Source organism: Dendrobates tinctorius, unplaced genomic scaffold, assembly GCF_039654945.1.
Source record: "Dendrobates tinctorius isolate UK_male_01 unplaced genomic scaffold, ASM3965494v1 ptg000001l, whole genome shotgun sequence".
Lineage (NCBI taxonomy): Eukaryota > Metazoa > Chordata > Amphibia > Anura > Dendrobatidae > Dendrobates > Dendrobates tinctorius.
The window spans coordinates 12,341,329-12,360,773 of record NW_027361669.1 but is presented as its reverse complement, the minus strand read 5'-3'; the positions used below and the strand labels follow the sequence as shown (position 1 = coordinate 12,360,773).

Here is a 19,445-nt window from a genome sequence, read left to right as displayed (position 1 = left end):
TCACCTACTCTGCCCTTGGACTACAGCCCTGCCTGTGGAGGGCTATAACATCATTGCTGCACCACACCATGTGTCCCAGAGGATCTGTCTGCAGTGTCGGCTCAACATCTTCATTGCCGAACACCACAGGTGGCGTCATGACTCATTCATTCATAAACTCTAATCATCATAAGCACACTGAACATTCCCCCTTTTACAATGGGCGCCCAGGGCCACGGGCCGGGTCCCAGCTGCCGTGACATCTCCCATTGAAGCTCTTCGGGCCGGTACCGAGTACCCCACTGCCCTGGGAGGGCGACCCAATTTGGCGTCATGAACAGGATGACAAATCCCGGTGCCACTGGGTTCTGTGTGCCTACAATTTATTGGACTTAGAAATTTGTGGAAATGTGCAAAAGACCCAATTTGATAGACTGTAAAATGAACGTTAAAAATGGCTGCCGGCACGGAGAAGAAGGGCATGACAACATGGGTGGTCCTAAGAAAAGACCGTGAACTGTCCTGGGCCTCCCCTGCCTGAACTTCTATGCAACCGCAACATGGCCCACCCCCCGAGGGGTTCGGATACTGGCTTGGTATGGAGGAGTAGGAAGACGCCGCCCCCAAAATGAGGAGTGAGAGCCGGTGGCGGGAAAAGAGTCCAGACAGGAAGAAGGAGAGAACGCCATGATGGAAGGAGAGAGGAGGCCTGAAGAGTGAAGGGAGGTTGAGCTGAATCTCCCCGGCGTAATGGCTGAAGGCTCCGATCTGGCTTCCGGCATGAACCGTCAGCAGCTGGAGGATGAGATAACCCAGCTGACCACCCGTCTGCGACTGAGGCAGGAGGCGTTATGGAGGATGAACTGGCAGCACGCCCAGGAGGGGCCTCCATCAGTGGTACCCCAGTCACCGTTACCCGCCACTGCTGCACCGGACCTCCTCCAGGCAGACCCTGTGGAGCCTGCGGCCGCTGCAATACCACCGGCAGCGTCTATCACCATCTTACCGCTGTCATCACTGCTGGGTGAGGCCTGCCAGGAGTTGTCCGAGGACCTGGGAGCTGAAGTGGAGGAAGATGTTGAGCTCCTGCCTGGACCTAACGCGGCTGCGCAGGTTCCCACCAGAGACCCCTGCGGACCCAGAGCCTCTATCTGCTCCACTGCTGGCGACATCCAAATGGACTATCCCTGAGGATGTTCCTGCTGCTGCCTGCCGCCTCAAGTCTGCACAGGAGCCAGGACGCCGCCAGGAGGCCCCAGGTACGTCTACTGCCCCTGTCCCTGGGAAGGCCTCTGGGTGTGTAGCTGCTGCAGCATCCGGACAAGTAGTGCTGGACCTCGTCTGGGACCGGGACTCTGAGCCCTGGGGGGAAACACCTGAACCCCTAGTGGTAGTACCCTTGTCCACTGTGGGTTGTAGCAGGAAGAGGAAGATTAAACACGGGCTCGTTGCCAAGAAACCATTCGTCAGCTGGTAGCCGAGCAAAGAGAGAGAGAACGGAGGAGGCTGGCTGTGCAGGGCCCTGATCTGGACCGGAAGGAAAAGGTCCGTGCCGGTCACTTTGGTCCCCGGGACTCAGCTGGATGGAGACAGGTCTCAATGTGAACCATGAGCAGGGGTTTGGGTTCATTGCAGACCCCAAGAGGATCAGTGACCTGTTCTTCAGCAGGAGAGATGTGGAGTCGCACCTGAGGAAGGGACACCCTGCTAGGGATCTGCAACCGGGGGAATATGTAACCTTTACCCGGCATGAGGGGCTGCGTGGATGGTACGCGATGAACATGCGCCACATTCCTGAAGATTTCATTGCGGCCTATAAGAAGGAACACGCTTATGTCCCCCAAGCAGGAGTACCGTCCACTGTAGTGATCACACCTACCAACGCCAGGCCGGCAACATCTACCCCTGTCGCCCACCCCATGGTACAGGTAGTTACACCAGCTGTACCTCGGGCAGCAATCCACCCAGCTGCCACCACCTCATCCTATTGTGAACAGTCAACAGGAAAAGGATGTCCAGAAGTTCTCCTCTGGAAGCAGCAGCCCAAGTCAACAGCTTCCAGCACCCCAGAAGGGGAACACCAACACTAAAGGAGAAAATAACTAACTGTTACCCAGGAGGGTATTTGCACCATTGTGCCTGTTTTTCTATTCTATTTTTTTTGGTTATCATGATGTTTCCAGTTTTGTTGCCCAGTTTTATTGGCAGCGTTTTTCTTACTGAACTGTGGAGATCATGGACACTGAATGATCCAGAACTGTAATGTATATAGTTGCACCTCTTTAGGTGCCCTTTCTTGGTTTTACATAAGTCTTTTAAGAATAAGGACTACCTCATTAAGAATAAGGACATTTCAAGACATCTTGGCTGGATCAATTTCTATATTGCACTTATTAATAATGTCTAGTATTTTTGATAGAGAAAGTAAATAGTGAATGTTTTATAGAATTTAGACCAATGCTTTGATATTTGAATAAAGATTTGAAAAACTTGCAGGTGACGAACCCAGCATCAGCGGTTGTCACTTAAGGTTAATAATAGGAACTAGAAAATGTGAAAGAAGAGATGAAGAAGAAATGTGTTGATGAATACTTGAAGTGGTAGTGAGTTACTGCCAATAGCACTTTTGAATTAGGTACTGTATTAAAACATAGATAGTTAGTTAAAATTGTTTGCAACATTCAATAAACAGTGCCTATCATATTGAGAAGATTAGATAAGAATTGTTTACTAAGCATTACAAAAAATATTGTATGTTCCTGTATTTGTCAACCTTTGTTTTCTTGCAGCCCGGGGACGTGCTGTGTTTAATGGGGGGGGTATGTGGCGCCCCTGAGGGTTCAGTCGCCACAGAGGTACTGCATCTCCTTCTGAGGTGTGGTACCCCACCATTCAGGTAAGGTGGAGACATCTGACCACACTCCAACACCTGCATCCCACACAACATAGTAGTGTAGCAAAGCACCCTTTGGTGGCTCCCTGTTGTGAGTTCATTTTCCCCTTCACTACTGAGGCCCGATGAACTCCCTCTTCTGGTAAAGAAAGGAAATGAGCCTGATTATCAAACACCTGAGCCTAATGATGATGACTGGCTGAGTGGAGTTACTGACTGGATATAAGGCAGCCGACACCCTTCTGCCCTGCGGGTGATTTCTCTGTGAGATCCTTGGAGACCAGTCTGAATTCCTGCTCTTCTAAAGCTAAGTTTTCTGCTCGGCTTTTTGCATTTGTGCTTTGACTTTCTTTTGCTTTGTTTTTCTGGATTTCTGCCATTCCCTGCTGGGGTGAGCTGAATTCTTTTAGCTCTGTGTTCTGAAAATACCTGAGTGCTGATTTAGTTTTTGAAGCCTAGCTGCTTCAGGGTCTTTTTCCATATCAGCTTGTTGGCTTATGTTTTTGATAGGGTTTTGGCAGATTGCAGACAGCAACCTTCCTTTCCTGTTCTGTTTAGTTAGCTTGGGCCCCATCGTTTGCTCAGCCTATCTTTCTATCTGTGTGAGTGTTTTTTCATCTTGCTTCTCCGTCATTATATGTTGGGGGCTGTCTTTTACTTTGGGGTCTGCTCTGGGGCAGTTTAGATTTCCTTTTCTGTCTTTCGGCTATTCAGCTCTCCGGCTGTGATCGAGGGGTCTAGGGCACCGTAGGAACTCACCACGGCTACTGCTAGTTGTGTTGATAGGTTCAGTGGTCTGCAATCTGATAGTTGCCAACTTCTCTGGTTTTCTGGACGTAGCTTCTATTTTTGTGTCTGCCTCCTATGGTGACTCAATCATAACAGAATCACCCGCCATACCACAGATCGTAGGGTACTCAATAGCAGGAAAAAAATTGTAAAAAAAAAAAAGTGGGTATATTTTTTCCTCTATATCTCTGAGGCCGTAGGGGGAATTTTTTTTTCTCTCAATGGAGATAAAGCAATTGTCTGATCGTGTGGAGCAGCTCGCTGCGGAAGTGCGGGGAATTTCCGCCTACCTTGCTCATTCACATGCTGCTGAACCAAAGATTCCTACACCTGATGTATTTTTTGGGGATCGGTCTAAATTTTTGAATTTCAAAAATAATTGTAAATTATTTTTTGCCTTGAAGCCTAACTCGTCAGGGAGTTCCGCGCAGCAGGTTAAAATTGTCATCTCTTTGCTGCGTGGCGATCCCCAGGATTGGGCGTTTTCTTTGAAACCAGATGATCCTATTCTGACTAATGTGAACGCATTTTTTCAAGCCTTGGGGTTGTTGTATGACGAACCTAATGCCATTGATCAGGCTGAAAAGACCCTGTTGGCATTGAACCAGGGTCGAGATTCTGCAGAATTGTACTGTCAAAAATTCCGAAAATGGGCAGTACTTACTACCTGGAATGATATTGCCCTGGCTGCTCTCTTTCGGAAGGGGTTGTCAGAAGCCGTACTATGGTGGGATTTCCTGTTCCCTCTGGTCTTGACGATTCTATGTCATTAGGTATTCAGGTTGATCGGCGTTTGCGCGAACGCAAAACTGCACGAGAGGTGTTGCCACCTGTTGAACAAATGTCTGAACCTATGCAATGTGATAGAGTTTTGTCCAGAGAGCAGCGTCAGGAGTTCAGAAGGCGTAATAAGTTGTGTTTTTTCTGTGGAGATGCCTCGCATATTATTTCTGTCTGTCCTAAACGAGAGAAACGCTTTGCACACACGTTTTCTGTTGGTGGTGTTCAACCTAAGTTTCTTCTGGCTATTACTCTGATCTGCTCCCTGTCCACATTTTCCGCCAAGGCTTTTGTGGATTCGGGAGCAGCCCTAAACCTAATGGACTTGGATTTTGCTAAACGTTGTGGATTTCCGATGACACCTCTGCAGACCTATCGCTTTGAGGGGGATTGATGCTACTCCTTTGGCTAAAAATAAACCTCAGTTTTGGACCCAGGTGGTAATGCGGGTCGCCCCAGACCATCAAGAAAATTGCAGATTTTTTGTGTTGCATAATCTGCATGATACTATTGTTCTGGGGTTTCCCTGGTTACAAATTCATAATCCAGTTTTGGATTGGAAATCTGTGTCTGTGGTGAGTTGGGGTTGTCGGTGTGCCTTTAGTGAGGCTCCGGTGTTTTCCACCTCTCCTCAGTCGCATGATGTTCCTGATTATTTGGCGGACTTTTATGATGTATTTAGTGAGAATGAGTCTGTGTCTCTGCCTCCTCATAGGAGTTATGACTGTGCAATTGAACTGAGCCCGGGGTGTAAATTTCCCAAGGGTCGGCTCTTCAATTTATCTGTACCCGAGCACGAGGCTATGCGATCCTATATTAAGGAGGCGTTGGAGAAGGGTCATATTAGACCATCCTCGTCACCCTTAGGTGCCGGTTTTTTTTTTGTAGCCAAAAAGGATGGATCATTAAGACCTTGTATTGATTATCGTGCCCTCAACAAAATTACTATTAAATATCAGTATCCGTTACCCCTGATTTCGGATCTATTCTCCAGAGTTAAAAGTGCTTGCTGGTTTACCAAGCTTGACCTCAGGGGGGCGTATAATCTTATTCGCATTAAGCATGGGGATGAATGGAAGACGGCGTTTAATACTCCGGAGGGACATTTTGAGTACCTGGTGATGCCTTTTGGGCTCACTAATGCCACTTCTGTCTTCCAGTGCTTCATGAACGATATTTTCCGAGATTTTGTCGATAAATTTTTGATTATCTATCTGGGTGATATTTTGATCTTCTCCAATGATTGGGATTCTCATGTGGAACATATTCGGACTGTGTTCCGGATCTTGAGGGAGAATTCCCTGCATGTCAAAGGATCTAAATGCCTTTTTGGAGTACAGAAGATTTCTTTTTTGGGATTTATTTTGTCCCCGTCAACTATTGAAATGGACCCGGCCAAGGTGCAGGCCATTTACGATTGGGTTCAGCCCACTTCTTTGAAGGCCCTCCAGAAGTTTTTGGGTTTTCCTAATTTTTATCGGAAATTTATAGCAAAATTTTCTAGTATTGCCAAGCCATTGACTGATTTGACTAAGAAGAGTGCTGATGTGTTAAATTGGTCTCCGGAGGCTGTTTCTTCCGTTCAGGAGCTGAAGCGAAGATTCACATCCGCCCCGGTTTTGCGGCAACCTGATGTCTCACTTCCGTTCCAGGTAGAGGTGGATGCTTCTGAGATTGGTGCAGGAGCTGTGTTGTCCCAAAAGGATCCTGTAACATCTAAAATGAATCCCTGTGCTTTCTTTTCCCGAAAGTTCTCTCCATCTGAACGTAACTATGATGTGGGGAATCGGGAACTGTTGGCCATGAAATGGGCATTTGAGGAGTGGAGACATTGGTTGGAGGGAGCTAAGCATCAAGTCGTGGTCCTCACTGACCACAAGAATTTGATTTACCTAGAGTCGGCTAAGCGCTTGAACCCTAGACAGGCTAGGTGGGCCTTGTTTTTTACACGTTTTGATTTTGTGGTTTCTTTTCTTCCTGGAACTAAGAATGTCAAGGCAGACGCCCTCTCTAGGAGCTTCTTTGCTGATTCTCCTGTGGTGACCAAGCCTGCTACCATCTTAGGCGAAGGGGTAGTTCTTTCTGCTATCTCGCCCGATTTGAGACGTGCTCTGGAAGAGTTCCAGGAGGACAAACCTGAGCGCTGTCCCAGTGGAAAGTTGTATGTTACTGACCAGTGGAAGAAGAGAGTGATGTCTGAAGTTCATTGCTCTGCTTTGGCTGGTCATCCAGGTATTTTTGGTACTAGAGATCTGGTGAGTCGGTCTTTTTGGTGGCCCTCCTTGTCTCGTGATGTCAGGAATTTTGTGCTGTCCTGTTGGACGTGCTCCTGGTCTAAATCGTGTTCTCGCTCTAGTGGGTTGTTGATGCCTTTGCCTGTCCCCAAGAGGCCATGGACCCATATTTCAATGGATTTCATCTCTGATATGCCTGTCTCTCAAAGGATGACTGTTATTTGGGTGATTTGTGATAGGTTCTCTAAGATGGTTCATCTTGTACCACTCCCTAAGTTGCCGTCTTCCTCTGAGTTGGTGCCCCTGTTTTTGCAACAGGTGGTTCGCTTGCACGGGATTCCTGAGAACATTGTATCTGACAGAGGAGTTCAGTTTGTGTCTAGATTTTGGAGAACTTTCTGTTCCAAGCTGGGAATTCAGTTGTCCTTCTCCTCTGCTTTTCACCCTCAGACCAATGGGCAGACAGAGAGAACAAACCAGACCTTGGAGTCATATTTGAGATGTTTTATTTCTGCTGATCAGGATGATTGGGTTTCATTTTTGCCCTTGGCCGAATTTGCTTTAAATAATAGAGCTAGTTCTGCCACTTTGATGTCACTTTTTTTTGTAACTTTGGGTTTCATCCTCGATTTTCTTTAGGGCAGGTGGAGCCCTCTGCCTGCCCAGGTGTTGACACTGTGTTGGAGAGAATGCACCAGATCTGGGACCAAGTGGTGGATAAGTTATCTCTCTCCCAGGAAAAGGCCCAGCGGTTTTCCAACCGACATAGGACCATTGGTCCCCAGTTTAAGGTTGGTGATATGGTGTGGTTATCATCAAAAAATATTGCTATGAAGGTGGCTTCTCCTAAGTTTAAGCCTAGATTTATTGGACCTTACAAGATTTTGGAGATTATTAATTCGGTCTCTTTTCGTTTGGCTCTTCCTGTCACATTTAAAATCCATAATGTGTTCCATAAATCTTTGTTGAAGAGGTTTGTTGAACCTGTTGTTCCGGGGGTGGCACCTCCAGACCCTGTATTGGTTGAAGGTAACATGGAATATGAGGTAGAGAAAGTACTGGATTCCCGTCTGGCTAGATGGAGACTCCAGTATTTGGTTAAGTGGAAGGGTTATGGTCAGGAGGATAATTCCTGGGTCTCTGCCTCTGATATTCATGCCAAAAGATTGGTGCGTGCCTTTCATCGGGCTCACCCGGATCGCCCTGGTGGCATGGATGAGGGTTCAGTGACCCCTCCTCAAGGGGGAGGTACTGTTGTGAGTTCATTTTCCCCTTCACTACTGAGGCCCGATGAACTCCCTCTTCTGGTAAAGAAAGGTAGTGAGCCTGATTATCAAACACCTAATGATGATGACTGGCTGAGTGGAGTTACTGACTGGATATAAGGCCGCCGACGCCCTTTCTGCCCTGCGGGTGATTTCTCTGTGGGATCCTTGGAGACCAGTCTGAATTCCTGCTCTTCTAAAGCTAATTTTCTGCTCGGCTTTTTACATTTGTGCTTTGACTTTCTTTTGCTTTGTTTTTCTGGATTTCTGCCATTCCCTGCTGGGGTGAGCTGAATTCCTTTAGCTCTGTGTTCTGAAAATACCTGAGTGCTGATTTAGTTTTTGAAGCCTAGCTGCTTCAGGGTCTTTTTCCATATCAGCTTGTTGGCTTATGTTTTTGATAGGGTTTTGGCAGATTGCAGACAGCAACCTTCCTTTCCTGTTCTGTTTAGTTAGCTTGGGCCCCATCGTTTGCTCAGCATATCTTTCTATCTGTGTGAGTGTTTTTTCATCTTGCTTCTCCGTCATTATATGTTGGGGGCTGTCTTTTACTTTGGGGTCTGCTCTGGGGCAGTTTAGATTTCCTTTTCTGTCTTTAGGCTATTTAGCTCTCCGGCTGTGATCGAGGGGTCTAGGGCACCGTAGGAACCCCCCACGGCTACTGCTAGTTGTGCTGATAGGTTCAGTGGTCTGCAATCTGATAGTTGCCAACTTCTCTGGTTTTCTGGACGTAGCTTCTATTTTTGTGTCTGCCTCCTACGGTGACTCAATCATAACAGCTCCCTGCTTGGAACACGAAGCATGTTGGGAGGCGGGTGGAGTTTAGTTTGCACTAAAAGAGCGGGAAGAGGATAGGATTTGGTCAGTTAGTCACAGGAGTCTGACGAGGTCAGTCTGTGAAAGGAGATCCCCTGAGTGGGATGGATGAAGGAAGTGCTGCAGCCGACCTCAGTGATCTGGGTCCGCTGGCACAGGAAAGGAACATTAATAGAAAGCCTGACTCTCCATAAGAAGGAAAGAATTAGTACGGAACGTGAGGAGAAGAAGAGAACCAAGGATCAGGGTTAGAGGAGAACCCTTCCCATGTTCTAAGCGCAAGGCCGGGGTCCGGTCCCCGAGGTTGTATGGATACTAATGGTCCTGCAGCAGACACCGGAGGAATAGAAGTTGTCACCGCTTTATTCCCACACCAGACTTGGGGGAACAACAGCATCTATAGTGAGCCGGGACGAGGTAGTGAGGAGTCCCCGAAGCAGGCTACAGCTGTCTGCCGTACAAGTAGAGTTCATAGAAACATCTGACAGGAGGAACTCCAGTGTAACTCAGTTCTGTGAGTACTTCACTAGAGGCGCTAAGAGGGGGACGTTCAGAAAAGGCACATATGTTGGCGGAATGTTGGAAAGGAGTACTTCATCTTGCCTGGAAGTTGGCTGAGCTCCTGACCCGGAGGACACGGCACGGATGCGGGCTCTGGTGCCACAACAGACTGTGAGTAAAGCTTTGGAACTACATGCCCCGGTGTCCTCCACTTATTCCTGCGTCAACCTGCCCAGCACTGCTACATCCCCTGCGCCCGACACTACATCATCTAAGTGTCACTTTACCTACTCTGCCGTGGGACTACAGCCCTGCCTGTGGAGGGCTGTAACATCATTGCTGCACAACACCATCTATCCCAGAGGATGTGTCTGCAGCGTCGGCTCAACATCTTCATTGCTGAACACCACAGGTGGCGTCACGACTCATTCATTCATAAACTCTAATCATTATAAGCACACTGAACATTCCCCCTTTTACAATGGGCGCCCAGGGCCACGGGCTGAGTCCCAGCTGCCGTGACATCTCCCATTGAAGCTCATCGGGCCCGGTACCGAGTACCCCACTGCCCTGGGAGGGCAACCCATAATCTCTCCTGGGCCAGAGACAATAGTTCTGTGTCCTCAAATCTATAGTGAGATCCAAATTCTCACCAATCCTATAGACACCCTCCACCTTGTCATACACCATCCAATTTCAACCTGTTACATTGAGGTGTAATCTCTACTGGGCCAGAGACAATAGTTCTGCATCCTCAAATCTATAGTGATATTCAAATTCTCACCAATCCTATAGACACCCTCCACCTTGTCATTCACCATCCAAATTCAGCCTGTTACATTGAGGTATAATCTCTACTGGGCCTGAGACAATAGTTCTGTGTCCTCAAATCTATAGTGAAATTCAAATTCTCACCAATCCTATAGACACCCTCCACCTTGTCATACACCATCCAATTTCAGCCTGTTACATTATGGTGTAATCTCTACTGGGCCAGAGACAATAGTTCTGCGTTCTCAAATCTATAGCGAGACTCAAATTCTCACCAATAGTAGATACACCTTCTACAGTCATGGCCAAAAGTTTAGAGAATGACACAAATATTAATTTTTACAAAGTCTACTGCTTCATTTTTTCTAATGGCAATTTGCATATACTCCAGAAAGTTATGAAGAGTGATCAGCTTAACAGCAATTACTTGCAAAGTCAATATTTGCCTAGAAAATGAACTTTATCCCCCAAAACACATTTCAACATCATTGCAGCCCTGCCTTAAAAGGACCAGCTAACATCATTTCAGTGATTGATCTCCAGCCCTGTCCTCATCAACACCCACACCTGTGTTAATGGAGCAATCTGTCATGATTAAGTAAGAATGACACCACTGGACACTTTAAAAGGAGGCTGGTGCTTGGCATCATTGTTTCTCTTCTGTTAACCATGGTTATCTCTAAAGAAACACGTGCAGTCATCATTGCACTGCACAAAAATGGCCTAACAGGGAAGAGTGTCGCAGCTAGAAAGATTTCACCTCAGTCAACAATCTATCGCATCATCAAGAACTTCAAGGAGAGAGGTTCCCTTGTTGCCAAAAAGGCTCCAGGGCGCCCAAGAAAGACCAGCAAGTGCCAGGACCGTCTCTTAAAAGTGTTTCAGCTGCGGGATCGGGCTACCAGCAGTGCATAGCTTGCTCAGGAATGGCAGCAGGCAGGTGTGAGTGCATCTGCAAGCACTGTGAGGCAGAGACTCTTGGAGCAAGGCCTGGTCTCAAGGAGGGCAGCAAAGAAGCCACTTCTCTCCAGAAAAAACATCATGGACAGACTGATATTCTGCAAGAGGTACAGGGAGTGGACTGCTGAGGACTGGGGTAAAGTCATTTTCTCTGATGAATCCCCTTTTCGATTGTTTGGGACATCTGGAAAACGGCTTATTCGGAGAAGACCAGGTGAGCGCTACCACCAGTCTTGTCTCATGCCAACTGTCAAGCATCCTGAAACCATTCATGTGTGGGGTGGCTTCTCAGCCAAGGGAATGGGCTCTCTCTCAGTCTTGCCTAAAAACACAGCCATGAATAAAGAATGGTACCAGGATGTCCTCCAAGAGCAACTTCTCCCAACCGTCCAAGAGCAGTTTGGCGATCAACAATGCCTTTTTGATGGAGCACCTTGCCATAAAGCAAAGGTGATAACTAAATGGCTCAGGGAACAAAACATAAAGATTTTGGGACCATGGCCTGGAAACTCCCCAGATCTTAATCCCATTGAGAACTTGTGGTCAATCATCAAGAGACGGGTGGACAAACAAAAACCTTCAAATTCAGACAAAATAAAAGCATTGATTTTGCAAGAATGGACTGCTAATCAGTCAGGATTTGATCCAGAAGTTGATTGAGAGCATGCCAGGGAGAATTGCTGAGGTCCTGAAAAAGAAGGGTCAACACTGCAAATATTGACTTGCTGCATTAATTCATTCTGTCAATATAACCTTTTGTTACTCATAATATGATTGCAATTATATTTCTGTATGTGATAAAAACATCTGACAAACACACATAAAAACCAGAGGGCAGCAGATCATGTGAAAATATATTTGTGTCATTCTCTAAACTTTTGGTCATGACTGTACCTTGTTTTACAGTACCATATAGCTGGTGGTATTTTGGGTACATTTTCACAAAAATGAGCAAGTATGGTGGAAGACGCCATGGAAGTGGGCGGGGGTTGCCAGCTGGTCCCGATGGTGGTGGTGTTGCATCTGTTGGTAGAGGCAAAAGCACAATAGCACCTAAGGCAGGAGGTGTTGAGCCTGCGTCATCATCTGGCTCCACAAGGCCTCGAAGGCTCTCTTTTCTGGGAGTAGGTAAGCCACTTTTAAAGCCGGAGCTTCAGGAACAAGTTTTGGCTTACACTGCAGACACAGCCTCCAGCTCTCTCGCCTCCTCTTCTGAAGTTTCAAAAAATAAAAGCACTGAGTCGTCATTGGAGGCTCCTGGTCAGGAACCACACCTTTCCTTGTGTCCTTCACCCCTACCAAAAGTGAAGGATGTGGCAGACCACACTACTGATTACTCCATGGAGCTCTTTTCACATACCATGCCTGGGTTATCAAGTCAAATCGTGAATTCCCAGTCCAAGATGAATCTGACATGGAGTGCACTGATGCACAGCCACTGCTAGATTCACTCAGAGCACTACATTGTCCTTGCAGTGTACTGAGGCAGAATCAGACCCTGATGAAACTCAGGTGCCCCTTCCCGCATACTATACCACCTTACACGGTGACGCAGAGGAAGGTGCACATGAAATTGAAGAGGAGGTGATGGATGACCCAGTTGTTGACCCAGATTGGCATCCATTGGGGGAAGAGGGTGCCGCTGCCAATAGCTCAGAAGAGGAGGAGGAGGATCCGCAGCAGGCAACGACATCGCAACAGCTGGTATCTGGCAGGACCGTAGAAGTCCAAAAATGTGTTACAAAAAACAAAAGAGTTGCAGGACGGTCAAATTAGCACAGTGTGCAAGGTCTCAAAATGTCTTCCATAGTAGGAAGAGAGCAGTGGGGCACTTTTTTGAACAAAATCCTAATGATCAGGCAAAAGTTATCTGTAAGAAGTGCTCAAAGACCTTTAGCCGAGGGAAAAATCTGAAAAATTTGAATACCAGTTGCATGCTTAGACATTTAACCACCATGCACTTGCAAGCGTGGACGGACTACCAAATCTCACGTACCACATGTGCACCTGCTCCGAATGAAGGTAGTCAGCAACGCTACATCGCTTCCCCCACTGTAAGCCCACCGGTTAGCACACCACCAGCAGCAAATGTCGAGGTGTCGTCGCCAGGGCAAAGCAATCATGGAATCACAATGTTATTGCTACAAAAGACTGAATCTAGGCCATCAGCAACACCACCAACACCATCACCATTCCTCTCTGTCCGCCATGTCCACCCCTAGTTCCACCATATGCAGCTCTCAAGTCCAGCTCACCCGAACAGAGGCACTGTAAGACCACCGCCACCGTTAAGCACACCACCAGCACTAAATGTGGAGGTGTCGTCGCAAGGCCAAAGCTCTCAGGGAATCACAATAGTTTTGCAACACAACACTGAATCTAGGCCATCACCACCAATACCATCACCAACCCCCTCTCACTCCGTCCGGTCCACCGCTACTTCCCCCATATGCCGCTCTCCAGTCCACCTCACCCTACCAGACACTCTGAGTAGGACAAAAAAGTACTCATCCTCTCATCCGCGTACACTGGCTTTGAATGCCCACATTGCCAAACTAATCTCATTAGAGATGATGCCCTACCGGTTGGTTGAAAGCAAAGCTTTCCACGAGCTCATGGCCTACGCAGTACCACGCTATGACCTACCCAGTCGGCACTTCTTTTCGCGAAAAGCCATCCCAGCCCTCCACGTGCATGTGAAAGACCGCATTGTCCATGCACTCAAGCAATCAGTGAGTGGAAAGGTGCACCTCACAACAGATGTATGGTCCAGTAGGCATGGCCAGGGCCGTTGCGTGTCCATCACTGCGCACTGGGTTAATGTGGTGGATGCAGGGTCCACAGGGGACAGCGGCGGTGGGACAGTGCTGCCTAGCCCACAGTATAGGAAACAGTTGGCTGTAGGCGCTCGACCCTCCTCCTCCTCTAGAAGCGAAAGCTCGTCCACAGAGCGCAGTCTCACAAGCACTCCATCTGCAACTGCCAGTGTTGCACACGAGGTGTCCCACAATCGAACAGCTAGTGGTAAGCGTCAGCAGGCTGTGTTGAAGATGATGTGGTTGGGAGGCAACAGACACACCGCGAAGGTATTGGCCGACTACTTGCACCGACAAACTGAGTCATGGCTGGGCAGTCTACATCTTGAGGCAGGCAAGGTAGTTAGTGATAACGGCCGGAATTTTGTGGCAGCCATAGCCCTTTCAAAACTCAGACACATACCTTGCCTGGCTCACACCTTGAACCTGGTGGTGCAGTGCTTCCTCAATAATTGTTCGGAGTTAACACCCCTGCTCCATAAGGTGCGAAGACTGTGCTCGCACATCCGCCGGTCGCCCGTACACTCCAGTCGTATGCAGAAGCTGCAGCGATTGCTCCACCTTCCCAAGCACCGCCTAATTATCGACGTTGCCAGAAGGTGGAACTCCACCTTGCACATGGTTCAGAGGCTGCACGAACAGAGGCAGGCTGTAATTCATTTGTGGGAGGATACACGGGCAGGCAGTTTTCAGGCAGACATGGAGTTGTCTGGTATGCAGTGGTCATAGCTGAAAGACCTCTGTAATGTCCTTCATTGTTTTGAGGAATGCACACGGCTGGTAAGCGCAGACGACGCCAGCATAAGCATAAGCATCCCACTTATGCGTCTGCTCATGCAAACTTTGATGCACATTAAGGAGCAGGCGTCTGCAGCCGAGAAGGAAGAGGAGGAGGGAAACCTTGATGACAGTCAGCCATTGTCTGCTCAGGGAAGTCTCGTGGACGAGGTGGAGGAAGAAGAGGAAGAGGAGGAGGAGGATGATGGGGATGATTATTTTGGGGAGGAGGATGCTTCTCAGGGGGCAAGAAAAAATTTTGGCGTGGCAAGGTCAGGTACAGGGTTTGTGCGTGACTGGAGGGATGTGGATTTGCCAGAAAGTGCTCCTCCACCCAGCAATCACAGTGCATCATTTACTCCTCGAACATTGGCCCACATGTCTGATTATGCCTTGCAGACCCTAAAAAGGGACCCCCACATTGCCAAAATGATGAACGATGACGTCTACTGGTTGGCCAGCATCCTGGATCCACGCTATAAAGGCAAATTCCAAAACATCATGCCACAGGAGAACCTAGAGCTAATATTGGCTATCAAACAAGCAACTCTGGTAAACCGTTTGTTTGAGGCATTCCCAGCACACGGCGGCGGTGATGTTTTTCCAACGAGCCGTAGGTGGCAACATGAAAGAGGTGTTCGTGGTGCACACAGCCGAAGTGGCATTGGACACAGGGGTTTCATGACCATGTTGTGGACTGATTTTTCAAGTACCGCTCACACGACTGGTAATACTGCATCGATCGAAAGTGACAGGAGACAGCAGTTGTCAACTATGGTAACAAACTACTTCTCCCATATCGATGTTCTCCCTCACCGGTCATTCCCCTTTGACTATTGGGCACCTGGTCTGAATTGGCACAATATGCCTTACAGGAGCTCGCTTGCCCTGCTGCTAGTGTGTTATCTGAACGAGTCTTCAGTGCTGCTGGATCAATCCTGACAGAAAAAAGGACCTGTCTGTCGACCCAAAATGTTGATGATCTAACCTTCATTAAAATGAACCATGCATGGGTTTCAAAGGATTTTGTCCCACCCTCCCCTGCTGACACGTATATTGCCAGAAAAATGGCTTGCTTTTGTCCTCTTTCACGGACTTCTCCAATTACTCCATTTGCAGCTGCTGAATGTCCAACATCAACATATGCCAATTTTTCCACCTCCCTAACTGGGCTGCCTCCCCCCACAGGGCCGTGATCACCACCTGGCGCACGCACCCGTGCGAGTGTCGTTGCCCTGGACAGGTGGGTGGGCACACTGTTTGGCAATGGCACTGGCACAAGGTCCCTCATAGTAGAATCAAGTGTCTCTGACGGTGGGGGTGCACACCCGCCATCAGACACACCGGTGTACTATGAGGGGCCTTGTGCCAGTGCCGTCGCCAACGAGTGGGCCCCCCTGCTAGCTCAGGATCACAGCACTTGCAAAGTTGAATTACTTACCTCTCCCTGCTCCACCGCCATGACGTCTTCCACGTTTCCTGACAGTGACATTCTGGTCAGAGAGCGCGATGACATCACGTCTGTACGCCCTCTGCCTAAACAGTCCAAGTGCAGAGAGTTGGAAGATGGGGACGACGAGGAGTCCAGACTAGTACAGGGATTCCCTAGCGAGGAGACTTATTTAATTGCTTTCAATGTTGGGGCAGCTATTTTTGGGGAGCACTATACACTGAAGAATGATATGAGGCCCACCATACACTGGAGCATTCCAAAGGTGGACATCAGACACTGGACCAACATTTACAGGGCCCATTATACAGTGGAGCATTAGAAATGGGGCCCATTATATATGGAGCATTATTTGGGCCCAAAAGACAGTGGAGCTTCATCCATGGGGACCAACATATACTGTAGCATTATGTGGAGCTCATCATATACTGTATCGAACATTATATGGGACCAATGATTCAGTATGGAGAAATATATGGGCCTCATTACTCTGTATAGCGCACTATGCGGTGGCCATAATACTGTATGGAGTAATATACTGTCCGTTTTTGGAGCTATTGGAGAATTTAAAATGGATATCAGTCATGAGATGTAAGTAGTGAAGTATTTTTCATTGTACTGTACCGCTATTTCTCTGCCGTATCAGAGGATCATGAATTGTTGCATGTGTTAAAGGTGCCCATTGACACTCTTTGGCCCTGGGCCCACAAAAATCTGGAGCCAGCCCTAGCCCCCCACAACTTTAGCCAAATAACCCCCAGTTTTCAATGCCTTACTATTATTATAAAGTAAATTAAGGTTGACAAGCTTAAGTAATAAGAATTGATATTTTTGGCATTAAAATGGGCACTGTAGGTGTGTTTCCTGTCCTCCACTCACTGCCGACTTTTCTTCCCCATTGACTTGCATTGGGTTTTGTGTTTCAGTCGGCCTTCGACTTTTCACGATAATAGGCCGATTTCGTTCGACCCGACTTTTGAGAAAGTCGGGTTTCATGAAACCCGACTCAACTCGAAAAAAGGCAAAGCCGCTCATCTCTACCTGCTACCATTAATTACAGTGAGATCAGGATCAGTGGATGGAAGTATTCATTAGCCACTGCTGCGCTGTAAATAAATAATTTAAAAAAACGGCATGCAACCCTCAACTGTCAGCTTCAGCAAGGCTAGTTATCAAGAATAGAGGGGTCCCCACGCTGTTTTATTTAAATAAATAATTTAAAAGACTGCGTGGGGTTCCCCCCATTTTTAACAACCAACCTTGCTAAAGCCGACAGCTGGGGGTTGATATTGCCCACCCAGCCTAAAAATAGCAGCCTGCAGCTGCCCAAAAAAGGCACATCTATTAGATGTGCCAATTCTGGTGCTTTGCCTGGCTGTTCCCACTTGCCCTGTAGCAATGGAAGGTAGGGTGATAGTTGGGGGTGTTGATGTCACCTTTGTATTGTCAGGTGACATCAAGCCCCGAGGTTAGTACGGAGAGGTGTCAATAAGACACCCCCATTACTAACCTCATAGTCACATTGTAAGAAAACAGACACCTAGAAAAAAAGTCCTTTTAGCATTAATAGAAAGTTGAGTGGAAAACGTGTGGTAGAAAAAGGTGCACAAGCAACAGGGATAACTGCAGCCTTTAAAGGATTGTCAAGAAAAGGCCATTCAAAAATTTAGAGGAGATTCACAAGGAGTGGACTGGTGCTGGAGTCATTGCTTCAAGAGCCACCACACACAGACATATCCAAGACATGGGCTACCAGTGTCGCATTTTTTGTGTCAGGCCACTCATGACTGCTTGACGACTAGCGTGGTTTCCACAATAACAGTATCACTGTGCTTGAGTGGCCAGCAAACTCACCTGACCTTGACCCCATAGAGAATCTATGGGTTATTGTCAAGAAGAAGATGGGACACCAGACCCAACAATGTAGACAAGCTGAAGGCTGCCATGAAAGCAACCTGGGCTTCTATAACACCTCAGCAGTGCCACAGGCTGATCACCTCCATGCCACGCTGCATTGATACAGTAATTGATGCAAAAGGAGCCCAGAGCAAGTATTAAGTGCATTTACTGAACATACATTTCATTAGGTGAACATTTCGGATTTTAAAATCATTTTTCAAGCTGGTCTTATAAATTATCCTAATTTGCTGAGATACTGACTTTTGGGTTTTCATTGGCTGTAAGCCATAATCATCAACATTAACAGAAATAAACACTTGAAATATATCACTCTGTAATGACTCTGTATAATGAGTTTCACTTTTTGTATTGAAGAACTGAAATAAATTAACTTTTGATGATATTCTAATTTAGTGAGAAGCACTTGTTAAATATATAAGAATATTATAGATTGGTGGTGATTAGTGGAACCAACATATGAAGGACTGTTCATTTTACAGCTAGCGAGGGGCAGGGAACAATGGTGGGCAGATTCTGAAAGTCATCTATGTCAACGGTAGAGTTTGTCTCGTTACTGATCATGAGGATGATCAGAAAGTTTTGCTATAATCCATGGACTGTTCCATCACGTTTATTCATTGTTTGGTCAGTTGCTATTGTTTCTGTACATATTCAGTTTTCAATTTTCCAGGGTTTATGATCCAGACTCTCTTCTTCTGGTGCAATGTAATGTAGGACACACAGATCTAATCCGTTGCATAGTGCATGTTCCAGAGACGAAGCAGGTACTGGTCAAATAATTTAGTATATTTTATCTGGTTTTAGCAATTAGCAAGAATTATAAAATGTTAATATCTGTCTCTATCTTTCCAGTACGCTTCCGTTTCATGGGACAGGACGGTCAGACTGTGGAAAGCTTACTGCAAGGCAAATCAATACAGTAGTGTAGTTTGATCATGGAGCGTTAATATTTTAGTATTAGTCAAAATAATGTTTCCTTTTATCAAAGTTATAAAAGTGAAAATCTCACCTTTTGCCCATTGAATACCATTGAGAACTGATTAAATTGCAGAAAGAATGAATGCTGCTTTGTGATTGAAGCAATAAGCATCAAAGTCAATTTTTCTATAACATAGTTGTAATAAACAGGGTTGATGATGTGCTGTGACTGCACACACCTTTGATCATAGACGCTTGTTATAGACTGAATATTATGTAGACTGAACATTTTCAGGAATTCTATAAAATATAGAATCATATAAAGAGCAAATCTTTGAAGAACACAAGAACTTTGTATGGTTACAGAAATATACTGTAGCTTTGTAAATAAAACTTAATCTTTTTAATTGTCTACAATTAATAAAAATTAGCATGCATTGTGTGTGTAAAGTTTTATAGAATTGTTTGTTATTTTTCATCTTAATATGTTTTGTAGTAACACTCTTAGAATTCATAGTATAATATAGAAGCTTTATGATATATTAAAAAAACGACAAAGCAATATGAAAGACATTA

The 19,445-nt window shown here is 46.6% G+C and overlaps 1 protein-coding gene across 1 annotated transcript in view; it reads left to right on the top strand.

Annotated features, from left to right (window-relative positions):
• Nucleotides 1–19,305, top strand: part of LOC141082453 (uncharacterized) — a 181,193-nt gene extending 161,888 nt beyond the window's left edge. Inside the window, exons 17-18 of the mRNA XM_073566417.1 lie at nucleotides 18,622–18,715; nucleotides 18,804–19,305. Coding sequence (XP_073422518.1) covers nucleotides 18,622–18,715; nucleotides 18,804–18,884 — 175 coding nt within the window. The 3' untranslated portion in view covers nucleotides 18,885–19,305. The remainder of the gene's footprint in view (nucleotides 1–18,621; nucleotides 18,716–18,803) is intronic.
• The last annotated feature ends 140 nt before the right edge of the window (nucleotides 19,306–19,445 follow it).